The sequence below is a fragment of the Phocoena sinus genome, chromosome 17, assembly GCF_008692025.1.
Source record: "Phocoena sinus isolate mPhoSin1 chromosome 17, mPhoSin1.pri, whole genome shotgun sequence".
NCBI classification, from domain to species: domain Eukaryota; kingdom Metazoa; phylum Chordata; class Mammalia; order Artiodactyla; family Phocoenidae; genus Phocoena; species Phocoena sinus.
In genome coordinates, this window is record NC_045779.1 from 41524432 (window position 1) to 41548151 (window position 23720).

Sequence of the window (23720 nt, forward strand, 5' to 3'; positions counted from 1 at the left end):
TGGTTCAGGCGGTAACATGAGCAATGGGGAGCAGCAGATGAAGCTTTGCTCACTTGCCCGCTGCTCACCTCCTGCTGTGTGGTCCACTTCCTAACAGGCCATGGACCGGTACCAGCCCATGGCCCAGGGGTTGGGGACCCCTGCTCTATAGAACAATCCCAGGTCTTATCCTGTGTTATAGACCGAATTGTGTCCCCTCTAAAACTCCTAAATTGAAGTCCTAACCCCCAATGTGACTGCATTTGGAGATACTGCCTTTAAGGAGGTAATTGGGGTTAAGTGAGGTCATAAGGGTGGAGCCCTAATCCAATAGGACTAGTGTCCTTATAAGAAGAGGAAGAGACACCAAAGATTTCTCTCTCCCCCTGCACACACACAGATGAAAGGCCATGTGAACACACAGTGAGAAGGAAGCTGTCTACCAGACAAGTAGACAGGAGAAACCAACCCTGAGGGCACCTTGATCTTAGACTTCCAGTCACAAGATCTATGAGAAAATAAATTTCTGTTGATTAAGCCATCCAGTCTGTGGTCTTCTGTTACATAGCAGCCCAAGCTGACTAAGAAATCCTATTACTCTTATGCTCACCAGACAGGCACTATTCTCTAATACTAGCCCTCAGCTCCAGGGAAGCAAAATTCTCCAAAGACACACATCTTCTTTTCTGTTTTAAACCTCTAACCATGTGACTACTCATCATCAATATTCCTGACTGTTTTAATAAAGAATGCCATTATTTCTTTTTTCTTTTTTTTTTTTTTTTTGCGGTACGCGGGCCTCTCACTGCCGTGGCCTCTCCTGCTGCGGAGTACAGGCTCCGGACGCGCAGGCCCAGCAGCCACAGCTCACGGGCCCAGCCACTCCGCGGCATGTGGGATCTTCCGGGACCGGGGCACAAACCCACGTCCCCTGCATCAGCAGGCGGGCCCTCAACCACTGCGCCACCAGGGAAGCCCTATAAACCTATTTTTTAAACTTTACATACATGGTATCGCAATGAGTGTCCTTGGACATGTTCATTGCTGCACAGCATTCCACTGAATGGATACACCACAACTTTCATATTTGTTACCATATTCACCGTCTTTTCTGCTTCCCCTGGCCCCTGCCCTCATGCCCCAACCAGTTTTTAGTTCCACCCAGGTTCTTAGCAAATTCTCCAATCTTTTAAAGAGGCTTGGAAGTCTCCTGGCCCTTTCAGCAACACACTCATAAACTATCTTTCAGCTTAGCATACATCTGCAGAGAACTTTATTATTTACTAATTCTTACAAAATTTATTCTGAGGGTAACCCTTTCTTGACCATATCTCCAAATTCTTGGCACACTCAACTGTATTCCCTGCTTTACTACAAAATCCTCCTCCTAGGACTTCCCTGGTGGCGCAGTTGTTAAGAAGCCACCTGCCAATGCAGGGGACACGGGTTCGAGCCCTGGTCTGGGAAGATCCCACATGCTGCGGAGCAACTAAGCCCATGCGCCACAAGTACTGAACCTGCGCACCACAACTACTGAAGCCTATGTGCCTAGAGCCCGTGCGCTCCAATGAAGAGTAGCCCCGGCTCGCCACAACTAGAGAAAGCCCACGCGCAGAAAGAAAGACCCAACACAGCCAAAAATAAAATAATTAAAAAAAAAAAATCCTCCTCCTAGATATATAATCCTGTGACCCAGGAGTTCATAATGTCAATAGCCTCCATTTTAAAGACCCAAATCAGCATTTTTCTTTCATCAGCCCTGAAAGATAAGCTACTTGAATGGAAGTTTCCTGCATTGTTATGGACTGAAAGTTTGTGTCCCACCCCCCCCCACCGCCTCTAAATTCATATGTTGAAGCTGTAACCCCAACATGATTATATTTGCAGATAGGGTCTTTAAGGAAGCAATTAAGGTTAAATGAAGTCGTAAGGGTGAGGCCCTGATCTGAGAGGATTAGCATCTTTATAAGAGACACTAGAGAGCTCACTGGCTCTCTCTCCACCATGTGAGGACACAGCAAGATAGTGGCCATCTGCAAGCCAGGAAGAGAGCCCTTACCACAACCCAACCATGCTGGCCCCCAATCTTGAACTTCCAGCCTCTAGAACTGTGACAAACTAAATTTCAGTTGTTTAAGCTACCTCGTCTATGGAATGTTGTTACAGCAGTCGGAGAAAACAAACACACACTAATCCCAAGAATTGATCACAGAGTATATGAAGAAGAGGAGCAACCAAGGGGTCAAGAACAGGGAAGACTGGATTCTACTATGAGCTCAGCCACCCTGACACTGTGGTACGAGCCCTAACCCTTTGAAGCTTCCTTTTTCTCTTCTATGAAGTGAGAGGCCTTAGGTAGAACTTCTTCAGGTCTCTTAAAACTTCCAAACTAAGCGTTAAATCACATACCGTGGGCTATGCCTCAGGCAATGACAGTGCCAGGATTTTACCCTCAAGAACTTATCATGAGGACTTCCCTGGCTGTCTGGTGGTTAAGAACCCGGCTTCCAATGCACAGGACACAGGTTCGATCCCTGGTTGGGGAACTAAGATCCTCCATGCCGTGGGGCAACTACTGAACCCATGTGCTCTGGGGTCTGAGCGCCACAACTAGAGAGAAGCCCATGCACTGCAAGGAAAGATCCCACATGCTGCAACTAAGACCCGCACAGCCAAATTAATTAATTAATTATTTAATTCTTTAAAAAATAAAATAAAACTGATTTTAAAAAGTTACTATGGATATTCACAAAGCTATTTAGTTACAAGCATATTCATGACAGAATTGCACTTAATGGCAAAAAAACTTGTAAATAACCTAACTATCCAACAATAAAGTATGTTAAATAAATTACAGTAGAACCAGATCATAGAATAAGTGAATATTTATTATGCAAACCTGTAAAAAAGAAAACTTTTTTGATAATTAACATCAAGGATATAGTGCTGAGGACTTCCCTGGTGGTGCAGTGGTTAAGAATCCGACTGACAATGCAGGGGACACAGGTTCAAGCCCTGGTCCAGGAAGATCCCACATGCTGCAGAGCAATTAAACCCGTGCGCCACAAATACTGAGCCTGCGCTCTAGAGCCCGCAAGCCACAACTACTGAAGCCCGTGTGCCTAGAGCCTATGCTCCGCAACAAGAGAAGCCACTGCAATGAGAAGCCCACGCACCGCAACAAAGAGTAGCCCCCGCTCGCCACAACTAGAGAAAGCCCGCACGCAGCAACGAAGACCCAATGCAGCCAAAAATAAATAAATAAATAAATGGATATAGTGCTGAGAAACCTTAAAATCATAGATTGGTAAAAACTTTGTTAAAAATCCTATCAGTGGGAATTCCCCGGCAGTCCAGTGGTTAAGACTCCGTACTTTCATTGCCGAGGGCGAGGGTTCGATCCCTGGTTTCAGGGAACTAAGATCCCACAAGTCGCGAGGTGCAACCAAATAATAAATAAATAAATATCATTTTTAAAAAAATCCAAAAAAAAAAAAAAAAAAAAAAAAAAAAAAATCCTATCTGCGAGCATGGAGCATGCCACCCCTATACACAGCTGTTCCACATGGGTCATTTTTCAAAAAACTTCTGTGAACTGTTTTATTGAGGTATATTTGACATAAACTACAATATCTAAAGTATACAATTTGGTAAGTTTTGACATACATAAACCCATAAAACCCACAGACCCATAAAACCATAATAATAAAGATAACATAGCCATCACTCCCCGAAGTTTCCTTGTGCCCCTTTTAAACCCCTCCCTCCCACTGCTCCTTGGTCCCACTCCCCTCCCCAAGTCACCACTGATTTGCTGTCACTATAGATTAGTTTCCACTTTCTAGTTTTATACAAATGGAGTCATACAGTACATACTCTTTTTTGCCTGGCTTCTTTCACCTTCTTTCACTCAGCGTAATTACGTTGAGATTCACCTATGTTGCTGCATGTATTTATGTCTGAGTGGTATTCCATTGCATGGGTCACTCTGACTCTCAGAATAAGCAGTCTTCATTCCCAACCCAGTTGCCTCCAGGAAAGAGGTTTCAGAAATGACGTTTTATATTTCTCTTAACTTTGCCATGTCCAAGGAATTAGGATTCTGAGTTTACTTAGGCCAGGCCTGATAGTAACTCTTTTAGACACAGCTTGCTTTGTCTTTCAAAGCACTCCTTCCTTTAAATTTTACCTAAACTTCATTCTGCTGCAAGTTAATAAACCTAACTTTGTGGGGCTACTGGTATGTTCCTGGTGAGCTTCATCAGGTGGGCTTTATCAAGTGACATGAACGTTCATGACCACATCAAATGCAAAACAGTAAACAGTGTATAACTCCATTTTTGTTCTTAAAAAAAAAACTTAAAAAGATGACTACAAAGTTATATATGAAAAATGATTATACCTGTATTACCAAAATAAACATTTTCTTTTTAAGATCAAAGGAGAGTCACGGAAAAAGAAAGATGACAGGATTTTACATGATCAATACTTGCTAGGCTGCCAAAAGAACAGGCAAACCCAGCTACTATTATTGTATAATAGCTTAATTCATAAATCTACAGGTGCTAACGTAGAATGGGCAGTGGAACTTCTTAGGAAAGTCATCATCCTTCATGTCTGTGGAACGAAAACATAAATGTAAAATGATAAATCTACTTTCATAAATATAAGTGGAATTTGGAACCTTTTAGAGATGAAGTAGTTCCAATGACATCTTCTAAGTTTTGGCCTTGTAATTTACACAACCTTTAATTATAAGTCTGTATAAAGCTTCGCAAGAGTAGCAGTTTATTTTTATTATTTACCAATTAAATAATTACCAATTATTTACTTTCTATTGTTTGAGAAAGCCTGTTTTTAGTTCACTTAAGACACTTGCTTACATGCTAATTATCATTTAATGATAAAACACCAGTTTCCTTACAGGGAAATGTAACTTGAAAACCCTATGGCAGCCCCGAATACCATCTTTGTAACTGAGATCCGAAAATTCATTTCTTACTAACGCTACCCAGATATGGTCAACACAGCAAAAAAAACCCAGAATTTTGCAAACTCCTTTTGTGATCTTGCCCAAAAGCTTAAAATAAAACGCAACAAGGAATCTACGTCTACATGTAAAACACAATCCTGTATGCCTCTTATTTCTTATTAAAGCTACAAACGAGTAGGAAAAGAATACTGCCCACGGGCTTTCCAACTTTTGAATTCCGGCGACTAATAACAGCGAGAGCAAGAGCGAAGGAGAGAAACCACGCAAAAGCGCCCTAGCCAGGCAGGCAAATGGTAGACACGCAATGTGGGTAAGTTGGCCGTGAAGAGACAAACCCAATTTGTGAACTAAACCTATGCGCTCAAAGAAGAGTGACCGGTTTCAGACTCGGCTGAGCCCACCTGGAAGCATCTAGCTTCCGGTGACCCAGGGAGAAAAAGCCGCTTCCACTCCGACACCACTACCAGAAAAAGAATGGAGAAAAGAGACAGCTAGGGCAATTTTGACCCAGACCCCGTGACCCGGTTCCTCGCTCTTCGCCCTCTTCCACACCCCGCACCCCCCAGGCTTCGCCGAGAGCCCCTCCCCTGGACTCATTCAAAGCGCCACGTCTCCTAGCTCCGGGCCACCAGCCATCCCTCAAAGACTTCCTCCGGTTAACCCCTCCCAGCCACCCGCCCAGAGTCACCGATCCCCAAGGCTCGGCGCCGCCACCAGGCCCGAAAGGGTCACCGCCAACTGCAGCCGCGGCGCGCTAGCTCCAACGGCTCCAGCCCCGCCCGGCCTCGCCCGCGCCCACGTGACACCCCACGCCCCGCCCACCGGCGTCCACGTGACCCGCTGCCCTGCTCCTAGTCTACGCTCGCTGCGTGGATCGCGGCCGGAGCCGCCATTGTTCCGCCGAGGGAGGAGAGCGGGGCCTGGCCCTGGCGCGGAGACGCCGCTTAGCGGCCGCCGCTGGAGACACTCCCTCCCGCCGCCCCCCTCCTCCTCCTGGCGGCGGCGGAGTGAGGCTGACGGGGGGCACTGGGAGCCCCCTGTCCTCCTGGCGGCGGCAGCGGCCGATCCCCGGCTCCGGCGCGAGGGGCGGCCGCAATGCGCTCGGCCTGAGGCGGTCCGGCCTGGCCTTACCTTGCTTCCCTTGACTGTTCCACGGCGTCTCTGCGCCTCGGCGTCATTCTGCGAGTGCCCCTGACGGGAGGGAAGATGGCTACACGGAGCTGGCTGGACGAGCTGGCCCAGCAGGCCGAGGAGGGCTCAGCCCGGCTGCAGGAAATGCTCTCGGTCGGCCTAGGCTTTCTGCGCACCGAGTTGGGCCTCGACCTGGGGCTGGAGCCGAAACGGTACCCGGGCTGGGTGATCCTGGTGGGCATGGGCGCGCTCGGGCTCCTGCTGCTCTTCCTGCTCGGCTACGGCTGGGCCGCGGCTTGCGCCGGCGCCCGCAAGAAGCGGAGGAGCCCGCCTCGCAAGCGGGAGGAGGCGGCGGCCGCGCCGGGCCCGGCCGCTGACGACCTAGGCGTGCTGAAGAATCTCAGGAGCGAGGAGCAGAAGAAGAAGAACCGGAAGAAATTGCCGGAGAAGCCCAAAGTGAGTAGGGGAGGAGTGGCGGGAGAGTAGGGGCGAGGGGCCAGCGTGGAGCTCCTCGAGCTTGCGGGAGGCCAAACGCGAGCCGCCCCAGCCGGGAATGGAAAAGGAAAAGAGTGAGGTTAGTCGAGAGCCGGGACGCAGTCTCCCCAGGCGGAGGAGGTGATCGGTGGACACGTTTCTTGGAGAACGGTGGAAACTCAGGAAGCATGGGACCGGTGGGGAAGATGAGTGTAGAGGAAGGAAGTTAGACAGTGTGGGGTATGTTTAAATAGAAGCGCCCGGCGGTCAGGTCATTTTCGGGAACCTTGACCGCCGGAACGACATGCCAACGTCCCCGAGGCCTGCTGGGTCGGCTGCATGTGTGTGCGGAGACTGATGGGACCTGACGGTGGGGAAGTTGTGGCAAGACCGCGCTGGGGAGGCAGAGCCTGGCTCAGGTCACACTGAGATGGGGAGATACGGCGGCCTGCAGACTCCGGGGCTGACTCGAGGCTTAAAGGTACCCAGGTCTGGACGCGCTTCCATTTTAGTTGGGACTGTTGAAGGGAGACGGTGGCCCCCTCTCATTCCGGTGCCTGTGGCAAGTAGAGGCCGGACCTGGAGCAAGGCAAGAGGGGGGTCTGTTTTCTCAGGTACTCGGGGCTCCGGAGCCCCCCGAGAGAGCGCTCAGGCAAGTTCGGCGGAGCGGTGTGGGCGTTTTGAAATAGAGTAAAGGGATGACAGAGCAGAAAGGCGCAGGCTGCGCGAGGCGTTCCGGCACCGATTTACGGGGCCACGTGTGGAAATGCAGAGAGCATCACAGCCGTTTTAGCATGCCTTCGCATTTCATTTCTGCGGCCTTTATGGCCATTTCCCCACGGTTCTCCCATTGGAACGTTCATGGTTTTATTCATTAAAAAAAAAAAGTACCGTGCAGTTGAACAGGGTATGGAGGGTGTGCAAAATGAGAAGCAGCTCCTGACCTATTTTTTTTATTTTGTTTTATTTATTTTTGGCTGCATTGGGTCATCATTGCTTCACACAGGCTATCTAGTTGTGGCGAGTGGGGGCTACTCTTCACTGCGGCGCACGGGCTTCTCATTGCGGTGGCTTGTCCTGTTGTGGAGCATGGGCTCCAGGTGCATGGGCTTCAGTAGTTGTGGCATGCGGGCTTAGTAGTTGTGGCTCGCAGGCTCAGTAGTTGTGGTTCATGGGCTCTAGAGCACAGGCTCAGCAGCCGTAGCGCACAGGCTTAGCTGCTCTGCAGTATGTGGGATCTTCCCAGACCAGGGCTTGAACCTGCATCCCCTGCCCTGGCAGGCGGATTCTCAACCATTGTGCCACCAGGGAAGCCCTCCTAACCTATTTTTATAGCCACTGGATTTAGCTCTTCCCCTTTTCAGTACGATAAAGTACAATACTGTGTGACCTGCGCTCTGATTTTTGCTGGATACTGAGAAGTATACACGTGAGAGTTAAAGTCAGGCATGGAAACTAATACAGGAGACAGATTCAAAAATAATTCTAAAATTTTGTAGACTGACAGGTGTGAGGTGTGAGCAGTATAAATGAGGGTTGGAGAGTGGGAAACTATTTGCATTGGAGACATTTAGGCAAGTTATTGGAGGAAGTGAGATCTGAGTTGAAGCTAAAGTAATGAGAGTATGGTTGGTAACAGTACAAAGGATAAGGTTGTAGTAGAGATGTGACAGGCCACAGTTACTGCATTATTAGGTCTAGATTAGATTTGCTGATTAAGAGGATGCAAGATACATGCAAGACCTGGAAAAGGATACAACTTTGTCAGTGTGAATACCACCTTAGGTTAGGAAAAGAGAAAATACAAGTGACTTGGAACATAGGTAATTATATTTAAACTTGTAGAGAGTATCAAGGATTACCAGAAAGTAATGTTATGGTGGAAATAAAGAACCTGGCTCCAAGACAGGAAAGAAGGTGATCTTGAAAAAAACACATACATTAATAAGCCTAGGACCAGTGTGGATGAAGCAGGATGTGAAAATTTCAAAGCTCTCTTTGGGACGTCTGGAATTTCAGATAGACTTGGGTCAAGAGACAGGTGCTCCAAGAGCCCACACAAAGTGCATCACAACACTTGGATGACCCATCTGAAGAAGGAACACAGACAGGCTCCTGTGGAACTTGAGCTGTGAAATATGCTTATCAAACTTAGTACTTATTCCTTCTCCTTTTCATTTGAGTTAAGGAAAGGGGAATGAATAAATAAATCCAGTATTATCTTTGGGGAGTGGAGAATGGGAAGACTAATGGAGTGGTTGAGTGTTAATCACGTGAGAAAACGTATTTGCCTACCTAATGGTAAAGTTGTGTTGGAGAAGTTCATCAGCACAAAACTGGCTTTCAAATGTTTTTGCAACCTACAGTGAAAACATTTTACATTGCGATACCCCCCCACACATATATCAAACTATTCTATTTGTTTTTGTTTAATGATATTTGTGACCCACTAAATTGGTTTCATATTTGATTATGAGGCGTGACCCACAGTTAGAAAAACACTGCTTTATAGGGTTAAGAAATATAAGCTTCCATTTATTTAGTTAGTACTCATGGTTTGCACTGTGCTAAATATTTACTTGGGGGAAAGCAGGATACTGCTTGCAAATTGAAGGCAGTAAAAAGGAAAACAATATTCATATGTCTGTGAAGGAAATACAAAAGCTTAGTTTTTCCCCAGGGAGCTGCTTATTCCAGTTGTGGAAAAAGATATCAGAAAACCCTAGTGTGGGCCCAGGTGGCCAGGAAAAACCTTATCACAGAATTTGACTTTGAAAGTGGGGAGGAGCAGGATAGTGGGAGAGACTGAAGATACAGCAATGGCTCAGGGGAGGAAGACTTAACTCTGTCAGCCTGGCAGGAATTAGGACCTCTAAATTTGAGTAAGGCATTTAACCATGCTCCGATTAGCTTATCTTGTTTATAAATTGAAGATCTTAGTTGAGTTAAAACACTGCGGGATTCCTCAGCGTGTTAACCCTAACTACTTGCAATAGACTTACTTTGGGGTTTTTTTTGGTCGTGCCACACGGCCTGTGGGATCCTAGTTCCCTGACCAGGGATCCAGCCAGCGTCCCCTGCATTCGAAGCATGGAGGCTTAACCACTGGAGCACCAGGGAAGTCCCTGCAATAGAGTTACTTTGAATGCTTGTTAAATGGTGTAGATTCCTGAGTCCTACTACATACCTTGTAAATTCAGAATCTGTGGAACTGGGTTCAGGGAATCTGCATTTTTAACAAGCTCCCTTGCCTATGAGTTTGAAAATCATTCCCTGCAATAGGGCCGTAAGATCCATAGTATAAGAGAGATTTCTAAATGGAGTCATGTTTAATCTTATGATCCATCTTTTATTACTACATCATTCTGATAAACATTTTAAGATATACTTAATTCTGATTCAAGTGGAATCAGTGATGTCAACTACTGCATTTTTTTAAAAGGACATTCCATATTTGTTTAAATATTTTATTTTCGTCCTTTCAGTCCATCCTTTTTAGTTTTCTCTTAAATTATTCCAAATTTTACAACTCGAATTTTCAAAATTTGTTTCTAGTTGCCTTCTTTTATTTGTAGAATAGATGTCGTTTAGCTTTTTAAAATCTATTCATAAGCATTTTTTTTTTAATTCTTATATCAGTTTGCTTTTTATCCCCTAATTTCTTGCCATAAGTTTTGGGGGGCATGAATTGCAGTTCGTTCCCCTGTTAAAAGTGAAGGGAGTGATGAAGGGGGCAGCACTTTTCACTGGACTTAGCTCTTGGCATTTTTGGAAATCATTGTTTTCATACATGTATTTTTCATGACATCTAGTTCATTGTGAGTGTTAAATAGGCACTCAGTAAATATTTTTTGCTTGACTTAATCTGTGCAGTGATATGGACGGATGTAAGATCTCAGATAACTGGTCTTTAACAATTGTTGCTTTGAATTTCAACTGGAAGCAGGTAACCAAGATCACGGTCAAAGAAAACTCATTTTAGTGGACAAGTTTTTTTCATATTAATTTAGGAATTTTCATAAAGATTTGCCATAGTGCGATTGTTAATATCTATAAGCTCAGTAAATAAAAGAGTAGTGTTTTGTCTTGTTTGCTACTGTATAACCTTGCACGGTGCTGGCAGTCAATAAGTAATTATTGAATGCATAATACAGTAAGATGTCCCACCAAAGTATTTATGCAACATACTCCTATTTTTCATGCCTAGTAAATTCCATGTGAGCCACCTTCTTATTTTTACAGTGGAAAATGGCTGTGTTTGCCTCATCTGGCTAAAATTTTGTAAGGTCCATCTTTCTACAGCCAATAAATCATTCTAATAGTATGCTGTGTCTTTTGTAGTCATTACTTCTTTTCCAGTTTCACTGCCACTGCCCTGCTTTTGGACTTTATTACCTTTTGCTTAGGCTGTCCTAAGCATCCTAACTGGTTTTCCTGTTTCCAGTCCCTTTGTTGCCAATCCTTTCTACGCACTCATGCCAGCTAAATCTTTTAAAGCCCAGCTCTGATCATGTGACTTTCAAGTTCACATCTTTTCAGTAGTTCCTCAGCACCTGTTGAATAAGATCCAGTGACATGGCACTCAAGCCTTTTCATGATCTAACCCCATCTTAGATTTATCTCATACCATTACCCCTAAGACATTACCATTAGCTAGATGTCAGTGTCTCTTTATTCATATTATTTTTTCTAAAAGGCCTATTTTTTCTGTATCTCTACCAATTTCTACCTATCCTTCAAGGCCCAGCTACATTGCTGCCGTTACTATAAAGCCTTCTCTAGCTCCCCAGCTAGAGTTAGTCTCTCTTTTTTTATGTTTATTTTATATTTTTTATGAGAGCTGAAACAAGAAGGCAGAGCATTGCCTGGGAATGTGCTTGTAGGATGACTCAGATCTTTTCACAGCTCTGTGCATGCCCAAGAATGACAAGTATTGATTTTGGGGTTAGAAATAAATTTTAGTGAGTAAGCAAATTTCCAATATGGAATCTTCAAATAGTGGTGATCAACTGTTTATTTGCCTGTGACTATTCCTCTCATCTCCAAAACCTCATGTCTAGATGTACACTGAATTTCTTCAATTAGAAACCTGACGTTTGTCTCAAAAACTTTAACATCGCCGAAACAGGGCTTATAATTCCCTGCCCTCTTCCAGTCTTCCCCATTTCTATAAATGGTAAATGACTCTGCCATTCCTTCAGTCATACAAGCCAAAAATCTAAGAATTGTTCTTGGTTCTTCTCTTTTCCTTACCTCCTCATCTTCACCTCATATCCTAATCCTTCAGCAAGTACCATCAGTTTTATCTCCAAAACATATATTTAGTCCAGCTGTTATCACCTTAACTCACTTGTACAGCAGTAGCTTCTGGTGGCTGCCCCCAGTGCTTGCTCGACACCCTAGTAAGGAGTCTTTTTTTTTTTTTAATTCATCTATTTTATTTATTTTTGGCTGCAGTGGGTCTCCGTTGGTGCACGCGGGCCCTCTCCAGTTGTGGAGAGCATGGGCCACTCTTCATTGCGGTGCGCATGCCTATTGTGTTGGCTTCTCTTGTTGCGGAGCACAGGCTCCAGGCTCACGGGCTTCAGTAGTTGTGGCACGTGGGTTCAGCAGTCGTGGCGCACGGGCTCAGTAGCTCCGCGGCACATGGGATCCTCCCGGACCAGGGCCCGAACCTGCGTCTCCCGCATTGGCGGGCGGATTCTTAACCACTGCGCCACCAGGGAAGCCCCAAGGAGTCTTTTTAAAAACAAGCCACAGGGGCTTCCCTGGTGGCGCAGTGGTTGAGAGTCCGCCTGCTGATGCAGGGGACACGGGTTCGTGCCCCGGTCCGGGAAGAGCCCACATGCTGCGGAGCGGCTGGGCCCGTGAGCCATGGCCTCTGAGTCTGCGCGTCCGGAGCCTGTTCTCCGCAACGGGAGAGGCCACAACAGTGAGAGGCCTGTGTACCGCTAAAAAAAAAACCACAATCTTGTCTAAAACGAACATTTCAGTAGCTTTTGCATTTAAAATCTAAACTTCTTTCCTATATGGCCCAACACCTGCTTTTTTTCCTAAGCAGTTTTGAGTTGGTTTCTTCTCATTTGCTACCTTCACCTATAGTAATCTTTTTCAGTTCTTCAAACTCTCACAACCCAGTACTTTTACATGAGCTGTTATTGACACTTCTGGAACCATCTTGACCCCAGTGTTCCAATCAGCCTTTAGATCTCACTTTTAAAACTCACCTTCCCAGAAAATGCTTTCCTGATCACCCTATTTGAAATAGGCATCCCCTTTTATTTTCTGTTAACCTCTTATATGTGTTTCCTTTATCGTAGTTTGTAAATTGTCTAGTAACTTATTCATTTACTTTTGCTCAGGGTCTTTTCTCTCCGCTAGATTATAAGCCTTGATATGAGATAGCAAGCAGTGACTGGCATATAACAGCCTTTGATAATTATTTGTTAAACTAAATGCTGAATGAAGTATCTAAAATGACATCTCACTGTTTAGTTGAATAATCTAAACTGTTACGGGGCTAAATAAATTTGTCTTTTAAGATATTCTCAATAGAATTATATCTTTTATTCATAGGTGGTAGTTTTGCCATGTCATCCCAGGTATTACTAAAGTTACGTGTCATCTACAGGGTTTTCTTTTTCCCTTTAAGTCACTAGTCCCCTTAGTTTCAAGTCTTAGAAGAATACTCATTTGATTTAAAAATCTTGAGTGATAGGTAAAACAAACATTCCTGATTTTACCAAAAGGAATCTTGAGTTTCAGAGAGATTAAGTGACTTATTCAAGGTCGTAGAGCAAAGGCATTTCAAAGGCAAAACAATATCCTGATTTCTAGTCTAAGAACTCACTGTTATTTCCATTATACCTCTCTGATTTTTTTTTTAACCTCTCATTTTGATAGCATGTTCCAGGATATTATATTGCATTCAGAGAACAAATCTAATTTTCTCAGTGAATTACAACTTTATTGCTTTTAAGTTTTACTTTTAGAATCAGAAGTTTCTGCTGAAAATTATAATGACCTTTACAGAATCTCCAGAATTTTGCCTCTATTTGTTTGGTTACATGACAGGACTTTTTCATCCTGTCGTTTTCTTCTGCCAGAGGCCTTGCAGAAAAGACCTTCAATAGTTCTGACAGAAAAGACCTTAAATAGTCGTGCTCATCTTAAATACCAAGAGCAGCAATAAACCCTCCGAACACTTGTTTTTGTTGCACTTTGGCTTTATTGAGGAATGTACTACTTCTCAAGGTTGTGAGAGCCTTGAAAACATTTTTAAATGATTATTACTATTATTACTATTCAAACAAAATCATAGGATCTCTGTGAGGAGTTGGTGTTATCTGACCAGTTTTATTTGGCCGCGCTGCATGGCTTGTGGGATCCTAGTTCCCCGACCAGGGATTGAACCCGGCCCTTGGCAGTGAAAGCGCCGAGTCCTAACCACTGGATCACCTGGGAATTCCTCTGCAGTTTTTAAATTTACTCTTTTCTCTCCAGCTATGCTAGTGGTTTTCAAACTGTTCCACAGAATGCCAGTATTCCAGAAGGCATCCATCAGGATCTGAGAAAGAATTACATGGATATGTGTCTGCTGTATCACCTGTAATCCTTATCTCAGTACCCATCTGACATAAAGCCTTGAAAACCAAAGCTGTATTTACCGTTTCAGAAATCATCTTTAGAATAATTTGGCCATGTGATAGGTATTGAATGTCATCTCTCTAACCTATAAAAGTAGCCCTGAGCATCCCTGATGCAGTCAACAAAGAGATGTTTTGAAATCCCTGAAGAGGATTTAGTTTTGGCTAGCTGTTGAGAAGGCACAAGGATCTTTACCCTAAAGGAAATAACTCAGGATATATAGGAAGATTTTGCAAATTTGATTTATAGGCCATATTTGTAAGATTATCCTCTTAGTTTTTAGGAGTTTAAAATTGGGGGTGAATTTAAAAATAAGTTGGTAAATTACTGTGACTGAAGCTGTAGTTTATGTGTATGTTTAGTTTACGTAATTGATATGTGCACAACATTTGGCAGGAAAAAACACACAATTTGTGTTTTCAAATAAATGACAAGAAATTATTCTATCTTGAATATGTATCAGCACTCTTCACAACTAAAACTAAGAAACTGACAAAGACTTAGTCTTGTCCATTAAATGAGATAATGCATGTGCTTGGCACATGGCAAATACTTGGAAATTATTAGATCTATCAGCTAAAGATGATATCTCTTGAATTTCCATGATGTCTTGCCTTTATTTTTTTTTATCATGGACATAATATGTAGTCTTATGCTTCCTGTATGCTCAGTATAATTTCCAGCTAAGAAAATTAAGACTCCAGTGAAGTAGTAACTTGTCCAGGGTTATACACATTTGGGATTCAATCGTGGTCTCAGCTTGCCTTCAAAACTCATACTCTTCTCCTTAAAGAGGCTGGGGAATGGGGCCGGCTGGAGGGTGGGGCGGGGGGAGGCAGAGTACATCTTTTGTCTGTTATTTTATGTGGACCTTTTTTTTTTTTTTTTGCCATACGCGGGCCCCTCACTGTTGTGGCCTCTCCCGTTGCTGAGCACAGGCTCCAGACGCGCAGACTCAGTGGCCATGGCTCACGGGCCCAGCCGCTCCGCGGCATGTAGGATCCTCCCGGACTGGGGCACGAACCCGTGTCCCTTGCATCGGCAGGCGGACTGTCAACCACTGTGCCACCAGGGAAGCCCTGTCTTTTATTTTAGTGTGCGCTATTGTATACCTGTGTTCTTCCTTTGCTTTGGTCGAAGCTTCTCAAGGGCAGGAATTGTGCCTCACTTGTCTTTGTTTCAAGGTTTTAAGGGTTCTGCATATTACTCTACTGAGTTCACTTACTGGATATTGAGTGAATGAATATGAATGATTATTGTGTAATTATTTTAGAAAACAGTGAAACTGTAAGCAGCTTTTTAAAAAAGAAAGATAGTATGACATGTCTCTAGAGCAAGCCTGGACTATTTTTAGCCTCTGAGAGGATACATTTACTCATCATTTGTATTCTGTTAACTTCCCAAAAGAATTTGTGTCTGGAGCATTGGGCCCATTGGATACATGTACAGTTTGTTAGCTCTCTTGACCACCAGGACTTAACGTTTATTTTGAGCTTGCTAGTATGAAAAATGACTTGAGTGCTGGAACATGGGATGAGGTTATGGGCCATCATAGCTTTGGAGAGGAAAGGATATTGAAGGAAAGAAACTGTTTCTTGAGCAAGTAAAGTATGCTTTCACATGTTTTCTCATTTACTGTCACTTTAACAAGTTAAATAAGACAAGTTACGTATTTTCTTCATATTTACAGATGATGATGTTGAGGGTTAAGTCAAGGAAAATGCTTAAAGTCACAGTGATTAAATATGGAAGTTGGGCCTTAATCCCAGGTTGTCTATTCCAAAGCCCGTAGTCTTTTCATATTTCACTTTTTTTTTTGGTAGTTAGTAGACTGCCCTTCTAGTTTCTAAACTTAAGAAGTGGCCTTCCCTGGTGGTGCGGTGGTTAAGAATCCACCTGTCAGTGCAGGGAACATGGGTTCGGGAAGATCCCACATTTCGCAGAGCAACTAAGCTCATATGCCACAACTACTGAGCCTGTGCTCTAGAGCTCACAGGCCACAGCTGTTGAGCCCACGAGCCACAACTGCTGAGCCCACAAGCCACAACTGCTGAGCCCGTGAGCCACAACTACTGAGCCCATGTGCCACAACTGCTGAAGCCCAGGCACCTAGAGCCCATGCTCCGCAACAAGAGAAGCCACTGCAGTGAGAAGCCCACACACTGCAACAAAGAGTAGCCCCCACTTGCTGCAACTAGAGAAAGCCCACGCGCAGCAATGAAGACCCAATACAGCCAAAACTAAATAAAATAATTTTTTTTTTTTTTTTTTTTGCGGTACGCGGGCCCCTCACCGCTATGGCCTCTACCATTGCGGAGCACAGGCTCCAGACACGCAGGCTCAGTGGCCATGGCTCATGGGCCCAGCTGCTCCGCGGCATGTGGGATCCTCCCGGACCAGGACACGAACCCGTGTCCCCTGCATCAGCAGGTGGACTCTCAACCACTGCGCCACCAGGGAAGCCCCTAAAATAATTTTTTTTTTAAAAATTAGAAAATAAATAAATAAACTTAAGACGTTTCCAAGTAATTTGAAGTCATGGTTTTTACATTTCGTGGCTAAAAATAAAATTTATATAACTAAGTGGAAATAGGATTCTAAATGCTTTCATTTTAGAAGTGTCAAATGTTAAACCTTGTATATGCTTACCTTAGCTATAGATTCTTCTGCAATTTAGAATCAGTTTAACAGATATATAAAGGCCACTCAAATGGAGTAGAAGTCTATTATTAAGCATATCTTATTATTCTGAACCTTAAAACTCTCAGAGGGCAGATTCCTTTCATATGTCCTTGTCCCTGAGGTCCCTGTGTGGTGCCTTGTACTTAATTAATTAATAAATGTTTATGGAATTAGTAAATTGGAGATTGACTAACGTGAAGGATTTTATTTCCTTGAGTAGTTATCAAATAAGACCCTGTTCCCCTGCTGTGTGGCCCCCTCCTCCATTTTATTTTCCTGATTGTCAGCTAGGTGTCTTCATTCTGCCTTATCACCCTCCCAACACATTACACACACGTTCTTTTGTGAATGTATTTTTTAAAAGGATCTGGGATGGGAGTTGAGGGAATGTTTAATAACAAGGCTGACATGGCATTATCTACAAGTTTATCCATGTAAGGAATGATTATATCATTTTTCTGTTACTGGTTGATTTTCACCAAATTTGAAGGACATTTTGGGGTGGTCTAATTTAAAATATAGATTGCATGCTATATATAAAATTAACACCTCAGAATTTTCCAGAGAATTTTAAACCGGGGTACAGCAAGAGGCCCATGTAATTCTAACCTGTAGAAACAGCACCATATATATTATAAAGTCTCTATGATCAGAGAAGATACTTTCATGTAAAACCCAGCATGGAAGTCATATTGGATTTGAAGTGTTAGTTTGCGATTAGTTATTTTCATGTGAGCAGATCTACATAATATGCTTCCATTTAGGGATTTGCTAATTTAAATGTGGTTAATGCTTTACCAGGACAAGGCTTCCTTGACCAGCTAGTAGAGATCAGATTAGTACTGTTGATAGGTAGGAGAGGCACAACCATCAAAGTGTATCCTCTTTTCCTGCTACCTGAGAATGCTGTTGACTTTTCCCTTGGGATAGGGGGCTTATTATTTCATGGTGTCAGGCATTTGTGGGGAGCTGTTGGTGACTTACGGAACCCCAATAGTTATGAGACCTATATAAAGCCCAAAAGTTAGTGGAAAATTGGGAAATCTGCATAGGCCAGAACTGCAGTTCTAGCCACTACATAAGTTGTTGCAAAGAAGGAAGTAAAATTGGCACAGGTTGGAATGTGGGACCACCTTTGGCTTGCTGATCACTGCAGAGCCTATGAAATGGAGACTGAGTGTTCCTCTGCTGGTCATTGATTGATGACTTCAGACTTTGTATTTGTCCAGAAGGAAAGATTTTTTCATCTTTCATTTGGGGGGCTCTATCAGCATTGTTTGCAGTTGTCTCAAAGGAATTGCATTGAACTTTTTAGCGGTTTTTAAGATAGTTTTTAACCACTTAATTTCACCTTTTTACAGTTAGTATATAAATTTAAATGACTCAATTTAGTCATTTACATGAGTAAAATGGAGGTATCATATAAGTGACTATGATAGTTTGCTGAAGGGATTAGTTAAATGAAGTTTCATAGATGTGAGGCTTGTGAGCTGCCACGTGAAGAGAGGGAAACTGTGGACTTAGAGCTGTAAGATTGGTCAGTTGGAGTAAAGCTTACATGGAAAGGTGAGGACGACCCCAGAAAATCAGAAAAAGTAAGTTTGACTAGTCTGAAATAAGAAATGGCATACGAGAACTGACAAGTAAGATGGTGATACGGGAAAGTAGAATTAAATAAAGTTTTATATTCCTGGTGTGGATATGGCTCTAAGCCCAAATTCCTTTCTGGGGTTTCTGACCTTTCTCAATGCATTGTCTCCTCCACCCCTCCCTGCCCCCCCTATGTACATAAACACAGAGAAATGAGAAGAGACAGCATTAAAGTGGCAAAACAGCCCAGAGGAAAGGAAACCAAACCAAGAGTGAGGACACTTGGTTTCAACATTAACTGTCTGACTTTAACAAGTTGCTTAAGACTCAGCATATTAAATTTGAGTTAATTAGGAATTTAATCAGCTAAAAGACAGCTTTTGTTTGGATTTTTCTGCCATAAATCTTTGGGAAGCCTGCAGATTGGGTTTTGGAATATTAATGTTTTCTCTTTCCAACTGCATATCCCTGATAATTTTGCACAAATGCAGGTAATGTCCCATTAGAAAAACTTTGAACATTCATATTGTTTTTGTTACTATAGCTCCGCTGTAATAAGTAATCTGGTGGAAATCTGTTCTGCAAGAAGTAGAAATAAAGCAATTTAAACTAGTATATTGATTTACTAACTTACTGTGTTGAATATGAGAAGAATGGGCAAGTGAAAAGTAGTAGTAAGATCCAGAAAGAAGAGGTTAGAAATACAGATACCTGGGAGATACCTGGGCCCTTTTCTTCAAAGTTCTGAATCTAAGTATATTTCTGGTGATGGGGCTCAGAAATGCTTCATTTAAAAAAAAAAAAAAACCCCAACTGGTGATTCTGATTAAAAGCCAGAATTGGTGTTCAGAGACTTAATTCTACTCATGAACACCTCTAAGTGCTGTCATTTTGTTTTGGGGTTGTTAGGAAAACTGAGGTAGCCTTTTTATGTGGCAGTGGGTTAGTAAAGCTTCTTAATCCTAGAATAGTAGAGCTATTAGATTGTAAGATTACAGGGGACATTAGCGATTATCTAATACAGAGAACAACAAACTGTGGTCCATGGACCAAATCTGGTCCTCCACCTGTGTTTGTAAAGTTTTTTGTAACACAGAGGTACTCATTCCTTTATGTATCATCTATGGCTGCTTTTGTGCTACAGTAGCCGAGTTTTGTAGTTGCGACAGAGACTCCATAGCTCACAAAGCCTAAAATATTTTCTGTCTGGCCCTTTAACAAAAAGAGTTTGTGGACTTTTGAATAGATCAGACCTATCACTTTTATAGATGTAGAAAAAAACTCAAAGATAACGAGTGAAATACTCTGAGATTACACAGCCAATTGGTGGTCAGAGTGCAAAGACAATTTAGTTCTTTTTCCTGCTTCCATTCCACTATTTTTTGTTGGAGGTACTGATGCCTGGGTGAAATCAGAAAATAAATTTGTGGTGCAGTTTTGCTTATAAGTTCATTCTTTATTATATTACAAGATGTAGTTCCTAGGGACAATAGTCTTAGATAACACAGCTGTACAAAAAACGTTTTAATTTGGGTCGGGGGTAGAATTTGATTGTTGTATATTCTGTGTCCTGAGTACAAATCTTTGATTTGCTCTGCCAAGCAGTTTGATAACAGAATCCATTATTGTTGCTGTGCAGCCAAACGGACGGACCATCGAAGTGGCTGAGGAAGAGGTCGTCCGAACTCCTCGGAGTGCAGCAGCTAAGCAGCCGTTAGAGACACACAAGAAAAATGAAAAGGTCAGTTGGGAGCATGTGAAATTATATGCAAGGCTCTTAATAAAGAGAGTGACATATAAAATGTTACATGTACACCCCCATTTAAGGAGAACTAAAAATCTGAATTTATCACAGCGATGGATGGGTGGTGGAGGTTTAAGTAAGTTGGTTTTGTTTGTTTGTTTTTTAAGGAGGGATGTATCACCGAGTATTTTAAACATTGCTGTGACATTAAGTTTTCATTTTGCCAGGAACAATTTATTCATGACTTGAACATCTTTTATATGAGTAAGGTTCCAGATATGTAACATACCTCTTAATGGAAAACAAAATTGTGATACCTTTGTTAATAGTGCACTTTTGGCATGGAAAGCTTGGCAAAATTGTTGATGGTATTAAGTGTTAATGTAGATTTCTGTTGTGACAGCGACATAATCATCTACTTATTAGATACAATTTGAATTTGTTTAACAAAGGAAAATATTCTGTACTCAGGTCATTATTAAAAGGTTTGGATGTGCACTCTTAAGTTTTCAAATAAGGCAATCTATTATACCCCGTTAATGGTACATTCCTGGGGTTTTATTCATTTTCCAGTTGCCAGTGTTAGAACCATCCCATTTTTATTTGACTTAATTTAGTTTGTAAGTAGGCAAAATGTACAAGACTCTGTTAACAGTGGTACCTCCTGCTGTGGGCGAGAGACTTTTTATTTAATTCTTTTTGGTACATTAAAAATTGCAACCTCCCCCCACTCTTTTTTTTTAACCCTTGCTTGCATAGCGCCTTTTCAGGGAAAATGAACAAAAAAACAACCACAGGTAGGTAAGTGGTTTCTAGGAACCAAGGTGCCACAACTCCAGCCCTGTAGAGTAGTGGTGTGAGGTGGTTGGTACAGTTTCTTAATGCTCATAATTTCAAAATACCACTGAAGAACTGGTGAGATCAATTCTGCCCTGTAACCCGGTGAAATTGGTCTAGGGCCAAGACAGCTGCAGGTAGGATGGCTTAAAATGAAGGATGGTTGTGGGAAAGAATTAAATATATGTCTGACTTTGCCTTTGGCAGAAAAATAAATAGTAAATTACTTTTATTAACAAATAAGCATACAATTTAGGGATTGTGAATTTACACTGTGAATAGTTTATATGCTTAAAGTAGATGTATACTTCTCCCATCTAGTGTTTCCTTGTTCCTGGGCTTTCTCTCTACTAGTGAGCATTTTATACTTAACTCCTGCTTCCACTCCCTGAATTATCCTGAAAAATATGTAGTTGGAATAATTAATCAACTACCATTCATCTCTGATTGATTAATTATATATAGATTGTATGTATCAGGATGTAAAACCATAGTTTAAAGTTTTAAATCATTCTGAAATCTCTTATGCTAGAAAGTAATTATAATGGTTGACATTTGTTAAGTATCTAAAACATGGCAGGCACTGTGCAAGGTGAGGTCTGTGTATATATCGTACATATTTACTTCGTACATAATTACTTATTTAACTATAAGTAAATATATTTACTTATAGTAGGGACAACTTATTGAGCACTTACTGGGTGTACTTTTAAGACTTTATAGAATATTTATACATGTTACTTTAATTATCCTTGCAAGAATGCTGAGGAGGTGGTATCATATCTTACAAATAAGAAACGTGAGGCTTAAGTTACCTAAGCTTTTAAAAGTACAGTCAGTTCTAACCTAGACTAACCTGACTCCAAACCTGACTCCTAACCTGACTCCAAAGTCTGTGCTTTTTTACTGCTCTGTATTATTTCTGATCCTTTCAAAAACTCTTCCAGGCAAATAGCATTAGTCCCATTTACAGATAAGGGCTCTGAAGCATAGAGGGATTGTGTGATTTCTCCAAGTTCATACGTAGTTTCTGAACTGGGAGTTGAACCCAGCTCATTCTGATGCCAAAGCCCATGTGCTGTTTAATCACTTGACAGAACCACCTCCTTTCAGTTGCCATTGCTTTTTTAGTGCAAGGCTTCTACCTTTGGTTTGTCGCCTATTTGATTTGACTTTTTGCATAATAATAAATGCTACCACTCATGCTTAATGTTTCTTTTCGCAATCCTACATCTTGAATTTATGCTTTTTAACTTGGTTCAGTCCAGGTGACTCTCATTTCAGTTAACTTTTTATGCTATTGTGCTGTATGCTTTTGTGTGTTTTAAATATGTTTTTTTTTTAAGACTTCTTACTGTCTTTTTTCGTAAATAAACATCTTACGTCTACTTATGCACCTAAATATATATTATTATGTATTTGTTTTCCTCTCAGAGCCACGTTAGGCACTTTAAGAAATACGGTTTGCCCGTAAAGCAGTTGCACTCTATGCAGTGATTTTTTATTTTTTTTTCTGTGGTACGCGGGCCTCTCAGCGCTGTGGCCTCTCCCATTGCAGAGCACAGGCTCCGGATGCGCAGGCTCAGCGGCCATGGCTCACGGGCCCAGCCGCTCCGTGGCATGTGGGATCTTCCTGGACCGGGGCACGAACCCGTGTCCCCTGCATCGGCAGGCGGACTCTCAACCACTGTGCCACCAGGGAAGCCCATATGCAGTGATATTGAATACCTTGTCCTGTCACTTGAGTAAGCCTTATAGATAAAACTGTCTAAAAACCGTATATGACAAGAGCTATAGATATTGGCTCTGTAAAGCAAGTTAAGCTACCAGGTCCATTTGGATATGAAGGTTAATGCTAGTGTCTAGTAGAGTATACATTGGATCATTAGCCAGGCTGAATGCATTGTGCTATTTGATGATGAAGAGAATAAGGAGAAATGTAAGATGTACTTACCCTCAGAGAGATTACAGTCTAGTTAAGGAAAGGCAAGCATAAGATACCAGGTAACATACGGCCTTGACTGCCAGGTATTCAGAGAAGTAAGATTATCCTATTTGGGTAGCCAGAAAAGATTGACTTAATTGGACTCTTGAGGATGGGGATGGTATTTCAGTGAGTAGTAGAAGTGGGGAGGCCAATTTTGGCAGGGGAGAGAAACAAATGAACACAGTCATTGTTCAGCTGAAACAAAATAACATATTCAGACTCAAGGGAAAGCCCTAGGCAGGTTTGACTGGTCAGGGTGGGGTGGGGTATGATAAAAACTTAGATATGCTCAGCTGGCAGCAACATTTGTGATTAACAAATCAGCATTGCATCTGTGATTGTAAAGGTCTGAATTAAGATAGAAGTGTAAAGATGGTTAGTAAGAAAAATAGCAAAAGCAAAAATGTATAAAATTTGGTCACCATCAGGTTGTTGCAAACAAAGTCAGTGGTGTCCTACTGAAATACTCATTCATTATAAAAATTAACAAGTTCTTACATTTTCGTGATGCTACACAGAGTACAAAATGTTCTCACATCTCTTAATCCTAATGCACAGGGAGGAGGGTAGTATCATTTTTTTTATACAGCTCATTGAAAAGAGTTTAATGAATTGCCCAGGATCACATAGCTAGTAAGTAATGCTCTCTCAATTTC

The 23720-nt window shown here is 42.3% G+C and overlaps 1 protein-coding gene across 6 annotated transcripts in view; it reads left to right on the forward strand.

Moving 5' to 3' along the window:
* The first annotated feature begins 5825 nt into the window (after positions 1–5825).
* MTDH (metadherin) overlaps positions 5826–23720 on the forward strand; it is a 57412-nt gene continuing 39517 nt past the window's right edge. For 2 of the 6 annotated variants that reach the window (XM_032609492.1, XM_032609497.1), the window contains exons 1-2: positions 5826–6559; positions 20136–20237. In XM_032609492.1, the coding sequence (XP_032465383.1) occupies positions 6179–6559; positions 20136–20237 (483 nt within the window). In that variant the 5' untranslated portion in view covers positions 5826–6178. The remainder of the gene's footprint in view (positions 6560–20135; positions 20238–23720) is intronic. The other 4 variants (XM_032609496.1, XM_032609494.1, XM_032609491.1 and 1 more) reach the window with 3 other exon arrangements.